The sequence below is a fragment of the Herpailurus yagouaroundi genome, unplaced genomic scaffold (genome assembly GCF_014898765.1).
Source record: "Herpailurus yagouaroundi ecotype Mexico unplaced genomic scaffold, PumYag 186, whole genome shotgun sequence".
Lineage (NCBI taxonomy): Eukaryota > Metazoa > Chordata > Mammalia > Carnivora > Felidae > Herpailurus > Herpailurus yagouaroundi.
The window spans coordinates 17224592-17237922 of NW_024412417.1; the positions used below are offsets into that span (position 1 = coordinate 17224592).

The 13331-nt window shown below is 38.1% G+C and overlaps 1 protein-coding gene across 4 annotated transcripts in view; it reads left to right on the top strand.

Annotated features, from left to right (window-relative positions):
* Positions 1–13331, top strand: part of OXR1 (oxidation resistance 1) — a 464297-nt gene that overhangs the window by 170254 nt on the left and 280712 nt on the right. For 2 of the 4 annotated variants that reach the window (XM_040494232.1, XM_040494236.1), the window contains exon 1: positions 933–973. The exons of the other annotated variants lie outside the window; for them this stretch is intronic. In XM_040494232.1, the coding sequence (XP_040350166.1) occupies positions 948–973 (26 nt within the window). In that variant the 5' untranslated portion in view covers positions 933–947. Of the gene's footprint in view, positions 1–932; positions 974–13331 lie in introns of those variants that run through there. 4 annotated transcript variants of the gene reach the window in all.

Sequence of the window (13331 nt, forward strand, 5' to 3'; positions counted from 1 at the left end):
ACGTTAAAAAAAAAATTAAAAAAAAAAGGTTAAATATTTCTTTAAAGGCATTTAAAGCCTTTTGAGGGTATTAATTCAACAGTAATGAGGCTTATCTGTTGTAATGCTTCACATTAAATCACTAAATATATCTTATCTAAGTATTTTTCTTTTAATAACCAGGAAGAGCGTTCTGGTGGCATGAGGGATCTACTGAAAGTAATGTAATAATGTGAGGGAAATATGATAAAATGGTCAGGAAGTCAGTCTTAGGAGTCTTAAAACGCAGAGTTCAAATCCCATCTCTGCCAATTACTAGTTATTTGACCTTAAGCAAGTTCCTCAACTTGCTAAATATTCCATTCTTCCTTCTGTTAAATGAAAATATGAGTAGTACCTACCTCACAGGCCACTGAGATTAATTAAGTAATGCATTTAAAGCACTTAGCACAATGCCTAGCACTTAGTAAGAATGCAGTGAGTGAATTATAATGAGAATGGTGTAGACATCAACGTTATTCTTTGGTGGTTAAAAGTCTGATATTGCTACTATCTCTAAATTGTTTCTGTGTTTTCTTTGTATGCTACAAGGAAATTTCACCTTACTGCTCCCTATCATTGACTAATATTTCTTATTGTATGGTTTAAATTATATGCTATAAAGAAAAACACACTCATAGAAGCATATTTCTCACATAAATGAGTAAAGAACAACTGCATTTAACACCCGGCTTCCTTGTACTTACTAAACGGCATTTTCTATATGGGGGATAACAGCTTGCTGTGTGGACTTTAGGGTCCCTTTTTCCTCGGATGCTTTTCTGCATACTGGCTCCTCCCCCAACCACTGGCCCTTGGTGGAGGTGTGGGTGGAGCTTGTGAGACATCAAGTGCCAGGTAACAGAACACTTATCAGATCAGACTGGGCTCCCACACAGCTATAAGGTTGCCTGCTCACCTGCACAGAAATGACGAAGGACAAAAACAGCCCAGGGTAGGTGGGATCTACCAGCTTTGTCTGTTGTTACTTCCTCTGTTATTATGCAGAAACATTTCCTAGTTCCATTATCAAATTGATCTCTGATTTCTGTGCAAGTGGGAAATCAAATCTTTGTGCTTATGGGAGCAAACATATGGATTTCTGTAGCCATTTTTTTCCTGGTGAAATGGGACCAAGAACAAGGCAGCCTGCCAAAGGCATAGGTACTATAGAAAACCTTTCTGACCTGCTTGGTTTGCTATATCCATTACATCTGATCCCTTTCAAAACCATAATGCTTTGTAATTTTTAAATGATATTTCTCCTGTTTTTATCTCGGCGTCACCAGTTACTAACACCTCTTACTGTATGCTTTAAATGATTTAAATGGCATGGGGAGATCATCATGCATTTTACTTTACATTAAAACTATTGTAAGCACTTATTATATATTTCAGTATGTTGTATTGAGCTTGCTACATTATTTAAAATCATTTTTAAATGATTACTTGAAAAAGTGAAAATTACGTGAAAAGTTTTATTTACATTTCTCTGAGAATAATAGCCTTCTGAGCACTTTCTGTTTTAAATGAACAAAATGGAGTAGGTGTAGCAACATAGAAATCAATTGGATATTCTTGCTTTTCAGTTGTTTCTGGGCAGTGGTGGATGCCTATGTGATCTTTAAAAAATTTTTTTAATGTTTATTTATTTTTGAGAGAGAGAGAGACAGAGTGCGAGCCAGGGAGGGGTATAGAGAGAGGGAGACACAGAATCTGAAGCAGGCTCCAGGCTTTGAGCTGTCAGCACAGAGCCTGACGTGGGGCTCGAACCCACAAACTATGAGATCATGACCTGAGAAGAAGTCAGACGCTTAACCGACTGAGCCACCCAGCTGCTCCATGGGATCTTTTAGAATATTGGATATCGTAGACGTGCAGAAACTCATCTCCCACCCTCAGAACTAAACTAAATTCCCTTTACTCACTAATAATAATAATAATAATAATAATAATAATAATAATAAATTCTCCTTTTGCTATAAGACTGCATTTTCTTTTTCTTTATTTCACTAAGATGCAGTCAACAGTATTGATATTTTAACATTATTCAAGTATCAAAATTATCTTACATTATTTGAAATAATTAAAGCTTTTTCTTTCTTCTTATATGAAGTTTGCAAGGGGGTAGGTTGGGAAAAGGACATAATTTTTGAAAGTCAAGTGTTTAACTAGATTACTTAATTAGCATTCTGCTGCCTGGTTGATATTTATAGTTGACCATGAATTTGCATCTTGGAAGCTAGAAAACCACAATCATCTGGAAACTTAATTAAAAGCACATAGATTTTGCTTGAATTAAAAAGAAATTTTAGAAGTTAAACTTTCCTAATTAAGAATTAACCCGCTACAGCAGATGATATCCCTTTGATCACTTTTGACTCTTTGTTTAATAATGAGAAATACTTGCAGTTCTTGCCTTCCTTCCGCCAACATTTAAATGAGGAAAACTATCCAAAGTTCTGAGCCAAAAAGCAGGTAGTTACACAGAACATGCTTTAGTCACAAAACCAGTGGTGTCTTCCAGAAACTTTAGCAAATTATTTCTTTAGAAATAGCCCCAGATACACCACCACTTATATTAGAAGATGACAGTTACTGTTTAATACAAGTGAACATTCTGTGCTTTCTGTGTATCAGCAGTTATCACAGCCACTTCTGTGAGATTGGTGTAATAATTACTATTGTAGTGATCAGTATACTGAGGTATAAAAAGAGTAAATACATATCCCAACATTACACAACTAGTAAATGTAGCAATAGGGTCAATAGTAGCTTGGTAATTAATAAATTTGAAAAGTTAGAACATATTCAGCCCAAGATTAATTTTTAAAAATTCTCCTTGCACTTTCTTCATTAGTAAGTCACACTTACAAAACATGTTCTTATTCATATAAATAAAACACTATATACATGTATAAGGAAAAAATTATGTTGCATCCCCTTTTTAAGTAATACTCTCCTGGCAGTGAAGAATATCCTTCCACATTTTTCTTCAGACTTAAACAACACCTGTGTACTCTCCCACATGCATACATATTTTAAATAAAAATAACAATATACAATGAACATTACTCTGAAATTTGGTATTTTACTAAATTACCTATCACAGTAGAGTGATGTGTACTCCAGGCCAGTGTAATTATAGCTCAGCTTTGCATTCTATATAATATGGATGGATGGATATGCCATAATTTATTTATGTTATGATGGATGTTTGAATAAGTGAATGATCAGTTGTTTTAAGTGTTTGAAATAGACACCTGATAGTGAGATGAGCTTGGGGATGATAGTGAGATAATCACACAAAGCTAAGGTGTGATTATGAAGGCATTCCTCATAATACTGTAATTTATTAGTGATTACTTGATAAAAATCATGCTTGGCCACATCCCAAGTGCACATTTCAATGCTCCCATCACTTTTAAGACTATAATTGATATCATCATGTTTGACTGCATGTAGTATCTTAAGTTTAGATTCCTTGAAGAGAACCAGAAGGACTTAGGAAATGTAAAAATTAGGAAATGTCCATGTAATGTTAAACTTTACTCATAGGAGAAAGATGCACTAAATCATTGCAGTCCTCAACTTTGGATTGGAAAGGAGAAACAAAAGCAATCAAAACAATAAACAAGGACAGGAAGCTCTGAGATAAACACATTGCTGGGGATATTCTCTATAAGAATATCCTTCCCATGGCTGATGCAACAGTTTATATAACAAAGTCCCACACCTCCTGTGGCACCAACCAGTATTTCATATAGACATCGCTAAGCCATCTTGGTACCTCGTGAGCTTAGGAGAATTATTCCATAAATATTTTTGTATTTCTATTTAATAGAGCTCTGAGAGGGATTTTTTTTTCTTTTTTTTTCCCAATGATGAGTGTTTCTCCTTTGTGCCTCAGAAAATTCCATTTTCTTATTTCTCAAGAACAAGCAGCTCATTGGGTTGTTTAACTTTTCCTGCTTCTAGAATTAAAGCAAGTTTGCTTATCTGGCAGTATTCTGGAAAGCAGCAAAGATAGTGAGAACTGGTTCCATCAGGAATTGGGAAATGAGAGAGAAGGTAACACATTCTTTGTGCTCCTGTGGGACCCATCAAAGCTAGAGATGTGGAGCCTAACTCCATTCACATCTTAAATGTCTGAAAAAGAATTTACATTGTGTTTATTCACTCAGGGTTTAGTATTATGTGTGTGTGTGTGTGTGTGTGTGTGTGTGTGTGTTCTTGGGGATGACAAGAATACAATCATCTGAGAATGTTAGTTTTGACATTGATACTCTGATACTCTGAACATTCTATTCTGGGCCATCTGGAGTCTAGGGCTGCCTCAGAGCGCATAATATCGGAAATCTTACAAGTGTATATGCTGGCTGTAATGCAAATATGTATTTTAGTTATACAGATGAATTCGACTCACTTGGAAACAAAAACGTATCCAGAAAACATGTTGAAGTAAACATGTCCAGTAAACATGTCATTCTTTAAATATGTACTATTTAGAATCAAGGATTTGTTCTTATAATTTTGACATTTTGAGAAAGTTTGTACACATAATCATTCACTTCAAAGCAAGTTTGGGTTTTTTTTTTAATTTTTTAAATCTTTATTTAATTTTGAGAGAGAGGGAGGCAGAATGTGAGCGGGGGAGGAACAGAGAGAGAGAGGGAGACACAGAATTCGAAGCAGATTCTAGGCTCTGAGCTGTCAACACAGAGCCTGATGCAGGGCTCGAACTCACGAACAGTGAGTTCATGACCTGAGCCGAACCTGAGCCCAAGTCAGACACTTAACCAACTGAGCCATCCAGGTGCCCCCCAGTATGAAAGCAATTTGTCTGAAAATTATTTTTAATTCAGAATAGGATGGTTTTTCTTGTTTTTCAAATGTTGCTTCTGATGATGTTTGACGTATGCTGGTGGGAGCATTAATGATTCAGAAATAGCACTAAGAGGGGTGACTGGGTGGCTCAGTTGGTTAAGCGTCCGACTTTGGCTCAGGTCATGATCTCACGGTTCATGGGTTTGAGCCCTGTGTCTGTGCTGTCAGCACAGAGCCTGGAGCCTGCTTTGGATTCTGTGTCTCCCTTTCTCCCTGCCCTTCCCCTGCTTGTGCTCTTTCTCTCAAAAATAAACATTAAAAAACAATTTAAAATGTCACTAAGAAACAAAGTTTATATAGTACGAAATTTTGTTTTCTAGAAATGCTACTATCTATTGAGACTAGCAATAAAAATTGTTAAGTATTGTACGCATCTATAATTTACTTCAACATAGATTTTTTTAGCTTCTTTTTGGCAAGGCATTTGACTTTTTGTTACAAAAAGATTCCAACATGAAGAAAATACGATTCTTGTTCTTCAGAGTTATACAGGTTAGTGGGTGAAATGGACTCGCACGTGAAAATAACAAATGTGGTTGATACCATCAGGAAGGCTGCTGCAATGCTCAAGCAGTGAGTAGCTAAAACCACATGAGGACATGAGATTATGTGAGGCAGGGGAGTACACGGGACTAGATGCCTGCTGTGAACACAGTTCGGGGCCCCAAAGTCTGCCACGTATTTCAAAACAGTTTTTTGCGTGAAGCACACAAACCGTGGTCTTGTCTCTGACTCCATCAGCATTTGATAGTTCTTTTTCAGAAGGTCATGTGTGTAATCAAAGACTCAGGACAAATGAACTTCATTCATTCTTTGATGGTAACTTTAAAATGATAAAACATGGGGGCGCCTGGGTGGCGCAGTCGGTTAAGCGTCCGACTTCAGCCAGGTCACGATCTCGCGGTCCGTGAGTTCGAGCCCCGCGTCGGGCTCTGGGCTGATGGCTCAGAGCCTGGAGCCTGTTTCCGATTCTGTGTCTCCCTCCCCCGTTCATGCTCTGTCTCTCTCTGTCACAAAAATAAATAAATGTTGAAAAAAAAAATTAAAATGATAAAACATGGATGCCAAACATATATCCAAAAGAGAAGATGATATTAGCTAAATTTTATATGGCTTTCTAGTTTCTTAAATTTGTGAAATCCATTAAGTCTGAACTCAAAAACAGCACTATTTTTAAATCTTTTCTGTAAACATGATCATAAACCAACATGGTGATGTTAAAATAATCATTTTTATTTTATATCCTTAGGCATACTATGTGTAGAAATATGAGAGAAACTTTGAATAAACTGGGAAAATTTCCCATATGTTGCTGTCTTTACAAAAAAGGATCTTTAGACCGCTCAGTATCTATGGACACCTTTTCCATTACATCAAAGTGCATCATGGAATAATTCTGAAAACAGAGCCACCCATTCCTTGAAATTGGATGTGTAAAGAAACAGGATTTTAAATTGGTCAGCAGTTTACTGCTCCCAGCACTTTGCTTTTTCAGAAGCATTTTATTTTATTTTATTTTATTTAAAAAATTTTTAATGTTTATTTTTGAGAGAGAGAGAGAGAGAGAGGCAGAGTGTGAGCAGGAGAGGGGAAGAGAGAGAGGGAGACACAGAATCTGAAGCAGGCTTCAGGCTCTGAGCTGTCAGCACAGAGCCCGAGGCAGGGCTTGAACTCAGGAGCTGTGAGATCATGACCTGAGCCCAAGTTGGCCGCGCAACCAATTGAGCCATCCGGGCGCCCCAGAAGCATTTTAAATTAATTGCATACTTTAATAGGACTTACTAGTCATCTCTTCCCTTGTATTTTATCATTTATTTTGTAACTTGCTGAAAACTCTTTTTAGGGTTGATTTTATATGTAATCCAATTTAGAGTCCTAAAATTTTTCAAAGGCCTATTTCAGTGGAAATATCGGCAATCCTTTAGTGGGTCTATAGTGCTCTAGAGTGAAATTGAAACACTTTAATGTGATGTAAGGTCCCTTGGGTTAAAGGCCCCCTTGTTTCTCACCACTGTCAGTAAGCATGTCTATATATTGAAAATTACTCTCTATATGCTTTGCTCTTTCTCAGCTCTGTTTTTACATGGGCTTACCTCCACCCAGAACCCTCTTTCTTGCAATGCCTACCTTGTGGGCTCTTTGTACTGCTTCTACAAGCGTCTGGTCCCATGTGACTCCCCCTTGGAGATGATTCCCACCTCTGGCCAGTGCTTCCCCTTTGAGCTCTCCCACTGCCTCCCTTAGTTCTCTATTTCTGCACACCACACACTGGGGTAATCACATCATCTGTTAATCTCTCTCCCCTTCACCTGGGAAGACTCAATTCTTTGTTTTCCTAGGGCTCACCACAGTGCCTTGTCCTTGGTGTTGGGTGATTTAAGGCCAAAGTGTACACACCGCTTTCAAAGTGAAAAATCTGTTTGGTGATTAAATAGCTCTCGAATACTATCCTGAATTTCCATCAGCGTGAAGGCAGTTTAAATTGTCTGCTGGTTTTCTTTGATCAAGAACTCTGAGCATTGGGAATCATGTTGCTTAAATCCTCTTTCTTTCTCTGCCTGTGGCCGTGCCTTAATTCAGGCCCTCATTATATCTCACACAAACGATTTCAAGATCTTTCTAACTAGTCCCTGAACCACCAGTCTCCTTTCCTGCCCTGCAGCCTGTATATCATCGAGAGAGCTAAGTTCCTTCAACACATATCTCATCACATCATTCCTGCTCTTAAAACCCCCTGGGGGCTCCCTATGTACTACGTAGTCTAAGCTTTCAGCCCAGCATCAAGACTGGAGGCTGGAAGCAATGTGAGATTTGGAACAGATCATACTTGCTCATCATTATAGCCCCAGCGCCTGGCACAGTATGGCACATCCTCGGCATGCTATCACGTGCTAAGTAACCTGTTTTAGCAAATCTAAGATGTCTGTGATCACAAAGCACAACATTTCTCACGTACCACTAAGGAAAAATAATCTGCACATTAAACTATGGCAGTTCTTTCTTTCTTATATCCCTTTGAGTTTTAATTTCATTCTTCCTGAAAGACTTTTAGACATTTTTTAGGGGGGAAAAGGGGGTTTTATCTATTACTCTTGCACCTAAGTAAAAAGCAAAATATGAGCAAAATAAGTGAAGGTTAATTAAGCTGAGGTTCTTAAAACTTTGCCGTTAAAGCTTGACTCTTCTGAGTCATTGATATCCATGTTTTGTTCCACATAAGATTGTTCTCTATTTCACAGGAGTATTTGTGTTGAAACATTTCTTAAAGTGATCTTATTCCAAGCTGCTGGCATCTACTTTGCAAGTTTTTACGTGCATTCACAGATATGGTGTTAAAGATGAAAAGAATAAAGTCCATCTCAGAACTGATGAAGTAAGGAAGTAAGCGAATTGTGTGTGGACTGAATACATGCTATTATTAATCTGTGTCCAGCCTACCCTTCCAGTCTGTGTCCCCTCCACTCAATCCCACACACTCTTTCACTGGACTTTGAGATTTTGTGAATGGGAATAGATACTTTTACAGCCCTGTGCTTTTGCATTCATTCCTACTCACTCTGCATGAAATTTACTTCTCTGTTCTCAAGCCAACACTGGCCTTTTGTGATCCAGTTTAAAAGCCGTCTCCAAACCTGCATTCCTCGCTTCCCCAGATGGACTCAGTTTCTGCCTCTTTGGTGCCCTCTGAGCATTTTGTATATGCTTATTTTAACACTTCTTACATTTTTTGTGACTCCGTGGACAAGGATAAGAACTGGCTATGTGGCAATTTTCTCTGTGCTCTTGATGCTTGCACACAGTTCTTTCTCAGTAAAACTTGAATAAATATGATGTGATAATATCTCATTCCTCTCTGTGACTGTGGAGTGGTATGGAGTGAGAGAACATTGATCCAAAGTTGTCCTAGCGGGACTTCTGATACTATTGCTTTGATACGAATGGTGCCCTCTGCTCAGCATCACGTAACAAAGAACTTGTTATTTTGCTTTCATCAGAATCTTTAAGTTTTTCATTGGTTGAGGACTATGTTTTTTAAAAAAAACAAACAAAATCTCACTAACCTAGTATTTGTGTACATTTCAGCAATACTTTACAACCTATTTGATAAACAGTTATTTATATCTTCACAATGTTTGCACTAAAATTAAGAGATTAGAGCCTTAAAAAGACAATGAAAAGCATTTTTAGAAACTTTAGGAGCAAACTGAAAAATCTCAGTTGAAACATTGTCTATTGATAAAAACATTAGGCAAGGTCAAATGCCTGTCCTTTTAAAGTGCCTTCTTATTTTATTAACAAGTGTCAAACAGCGAGTCTGTGTCCAAATCCCTAAAGTTACCCATGAGTCGTTCTATTTATAGATGTTAACATAACTCTCAAAGAGATACTGACAAAGAAACAGGTGATGACCGCCTGGAATAGTGTCCCTTAAAAGTGTTTTCTGGTCCAACCTGCACCTTTCGCAGGGGATACTGGATAGAAGTGCAGTATAGGGCCACAGCTTCTGAGTCCTGGAATTCTGGATAATTGCTACACAGAAATTTGAGAATATGTGTTTTAAGATTATGATCCACTGAATCTGATACTGCAGAAGATACATTTAGTGTTTTCCTGATAGACCTAAACTAATGCCCAAATTCCTATAGAGATTTTTTTTTCTTCTGGGCTGTGAAAGTCTTTGTTGTCAGGTCCTATAATTCAAAAATTTGAAAATTATTTTCTACAATATTTTCATCATTAGTTTTTTACTATTAAATGCTATAAATGTAATGACATTTCACTTCAGTGTCCTAAACAATGGGAGTTAATAACTCACTTGGAGTACACCCAGGAATGCCTGGGTGGCTCAGTCAGTTAACTATCTGACTTAACTCAGGTCACGATCTCATGGGTTCTTGAGTTTGAACCGCACGTCAGGCTCTGTGCTGACAGCTCAGAGCTTGGAGCTTGCTTCAGATTCTTTGTCTCCTTCTCTCCCTGCCCCTCCCTTGCTTGCATCCTCTCTTTTTCTCAAAATTAAATAAACATTAAAACAATTAAAAAAATAACTCATTTAAAGTACAGATAGAAGAAGGAACTAAAAAGACCATTTCATATATTATGCTTTCCAGAGCAAATAATTGATGCATAATATAGAATTAAACAGAGAACTTTTTAAAAACAACTGAGTCACTGCAAGCACTCAGAAAGAGAGATGTGAGTCATCCTAGGTCACCCAGAGGATGGAGACAGCAGGAATAGACTGCAGATCCTGTGCTTCCATACCACTTCCTCCTTCCTCTGACGTTTTTGAAATCTGTTCATTGAGTCATATGATCATGCTCATGTTTCCTAAATAGCTTTTCATTAAGGATTTTCTGGGATTCTTCTAGTCTATCCAGTAGGAGCAGGTAAACATTATTTACAAGAAAAAAAGAAACATTGGGTTATTTACACAGTAACAGGGAAACTTGAAAAAATGATCAAATAATTGAATTTGAGTAAATCTAGTACCATTGTCTGGTTTTATTTTTATCGATAACATATTTATGTTGAAAATTGATAGCATCAATGTAGTTTGAAGGAAAGAGACACACAATCCATTTCAGAGCTATGGTAGCCATTTTTCCCCCACACCACAGATTCACCTGCATTTTTTCTTTGCAGCTTATGTAACCTCCAAAACATCCATCTGTGATAGGTCCCATCACAGGAAATGAGGCAGCTGCTTGACTGCCTCTGGAAACTTGTTAATCTCTCTGCCCAGCCCCTCCTTCAACTGGGTTCTTATCAGAGTCCATGTCCACCAGGGATAAGAGATGAATGGAGACTCTGGAATCCAAGAAGCCAAATAAATAAATTGTGTGTGTGTGTGTGTGTGTGTGTGTGTGTTTCTTCCTGTAAATTGCAGTATTTATTCAGTTCATTTTGCATAAAGATGTATCACTAACTGACCCCTAATTAAGTGGCTAAGACATCTGATTGGTACCTTTTTTTTTTAATCACATTTTTAGATAATTCCAATCAAAGTTGTCAGTCTTTCTCCACTATTAACTAGGATTTACTCATTTGATATTTAGTGATTGGTTATAGGAATTTACTCAGTACTTCCAGTGAGCGAGTCACTGTGCCAAGCACTGGGTGGGACTCAGGTGAGCAAGATAATGACTTCCTTCCAAACACCTTGTCTTTCTACTACTATGGCTTGGGCTCGAGGCACCAACTGTTAGGAGTAATCTTCTCTCCTCCTGTCCCCATCTATAATTAGCTAAGCATTTTCTATCCTACACAGCAGCCTTTCACTGGGAAGAAGGTGGGCCAGTATCTTAAAAAGCCTAGGACCTAGCATAGCTGCTGTTCATTTAGCTTAATGTCCGTGATGACATGACCTCATTAATACACACCAGGTTTTTCCTGTCACATCAGTTGCCAAAATATGTATTTCTTCTTTCATTAAAAACAATCTTTTAATTTGATAAAATACACTCCATGTGACCTACTGAAGGCAGTCAGAAAAATGACATCGTGGTTAACCCTCATTATTCACCCTGTGTCACCAGCCAGCTGTGTTGTGCATGGTAAAGGTCAAGGGGAGGTAGAGCACTCATAGGTGTCTCTTTTCCTCTAGCTCTGGAGTTGAATGTCACCTTACCACAGTCGTTCACTTCTCATGAAGCGCCTATCGAATGCCTGCTTGCAGCTAGGTGTCAGTCATGCAGCGGCTGGCGAGGCAGAGATGGTCCTTGCTTCGTGGATCCAGTCTGTCACTTGCAGCTTAGTGTAAATTTACCTTTGACACCAGCACTCTCAATCGGTGCCTTCAACAACTTGGCAGTGACCCAAAGGATAGATCACAGAGAATCTCTTTACACCTGGAAATACGTGCAAAGACTTTAAGTGCACTGAGGCTGCCACCGTCAGTTTCCAAGTGCAAGATTGAATGCCGTCATCATCTTTTTATGTATAAGAAACGTGACTCATAGTACATATTCTGCTTCCTGTTATCTTATCAGGGCACTACATTGAAGAGAGCACAGTGGATTCTAATGAGGCTCAAAGACCTGGGTTCTTTCCTGCATGCCACTGCTAGCATTTGGAAAACATCCATACCAAGTCAAGTGATAGGGCCACCTCGTAGCCTTGGTTTCAGAAACATTTCTAATGGTGGCTAAGAGGCTTTAAAAAATATTCTCTAAAAATGGCTAATCCCTGTGCCTCATGCCTGGGACAAATAGGTACCTTGCTCGTGAAACTATTTTTATAACTATTATCATTTTACAAAAGTTAATAAGCATATCCTCTGCTAGGATTTTTCAAAGCTTGGGGTTCTCCTTACTGTGTCTCGCTAAGGAAAAGACTTACTGTAAGGCAAAATCCTTCCCTGTGCTCAGAAAGTACCAGGCATGTACCTTGGCCTAAGAAAGACAGGTGACTGACAGATGAGCCAGAATCATCCCCAGAGCAAATCAGATATTTCCTAGGTGCAGGTGCACACTACTTGCGCTGTGGAAACAGAGGAAGGCTGACACTTCCCATTGTCTTGCCCTGGGCTGTCACTTTTTGCCTCTTTTGGGTTTATGCTCTCCACCCCCCATACACCCTGAGGCCAGGATTATTGTAGAGACATAAAGTTTTTACCAGGGAACCACCAAGGGTTTGGTGAAGAAAATGATAGTAACTTTGATAAAACGCCTTTTAATGTTTTATGTCCTCAGGCTCAGCCTGTCTAAACTAGTCCCTAACCAAAGAAACATAGAAAAGGAGTTAGATATCTTGTAGTAACTTTGCAAATAAAATATCTGAGGGGGATATCAAATTATTGAGCATACTAAATATGTGTGTGCGTGTGTGTCTGTCTGTCTAGTTGTGACCTTGGGGAAAAATATTTAACTGTTCTCTTTATTGTTTCCTTTGTGGAAAAGGAAAAACATCCCATCGTATTCCTAGTTTTATAGAAGTCCATTTAGGTCCCTCTGTCGTTATTGATGGACAAACTATTATTTCAGTCATTTCTAAACTGTAAATTTAGAAACCTGAAAAAGAAGAGTATAAGTTCTAACTATAACGGGGCACTGAGGAATTTTATTAAAGCATGTTGTTATCATAAGTCAAACTTCTTATACAGAATTCCACTTTAAAACAAATAATTTCTATAAAAACCTATAATAATAACCTATAATGATAACAAAACCAGTAATAAACTCTGAGGGAAAATATGTCAAGCACATTTAACATATTTTCTCAGTTTTCTAAGAGCTAATTTAGCAAGGTATAGATGAACTCTAGATATCCACCGGACTTAGCTTTAATTACTTCTTTTAAGGTACTTCTCTTAGAGAAGGATTCTAAAGTTAATGGATCCAGATTCAGCATTCAGTACAGTGGGCTGTTAGCAATGTCTGCCATGGGCAAGGCGACAGAAATTGGGGCATATGTGACCTGTACTT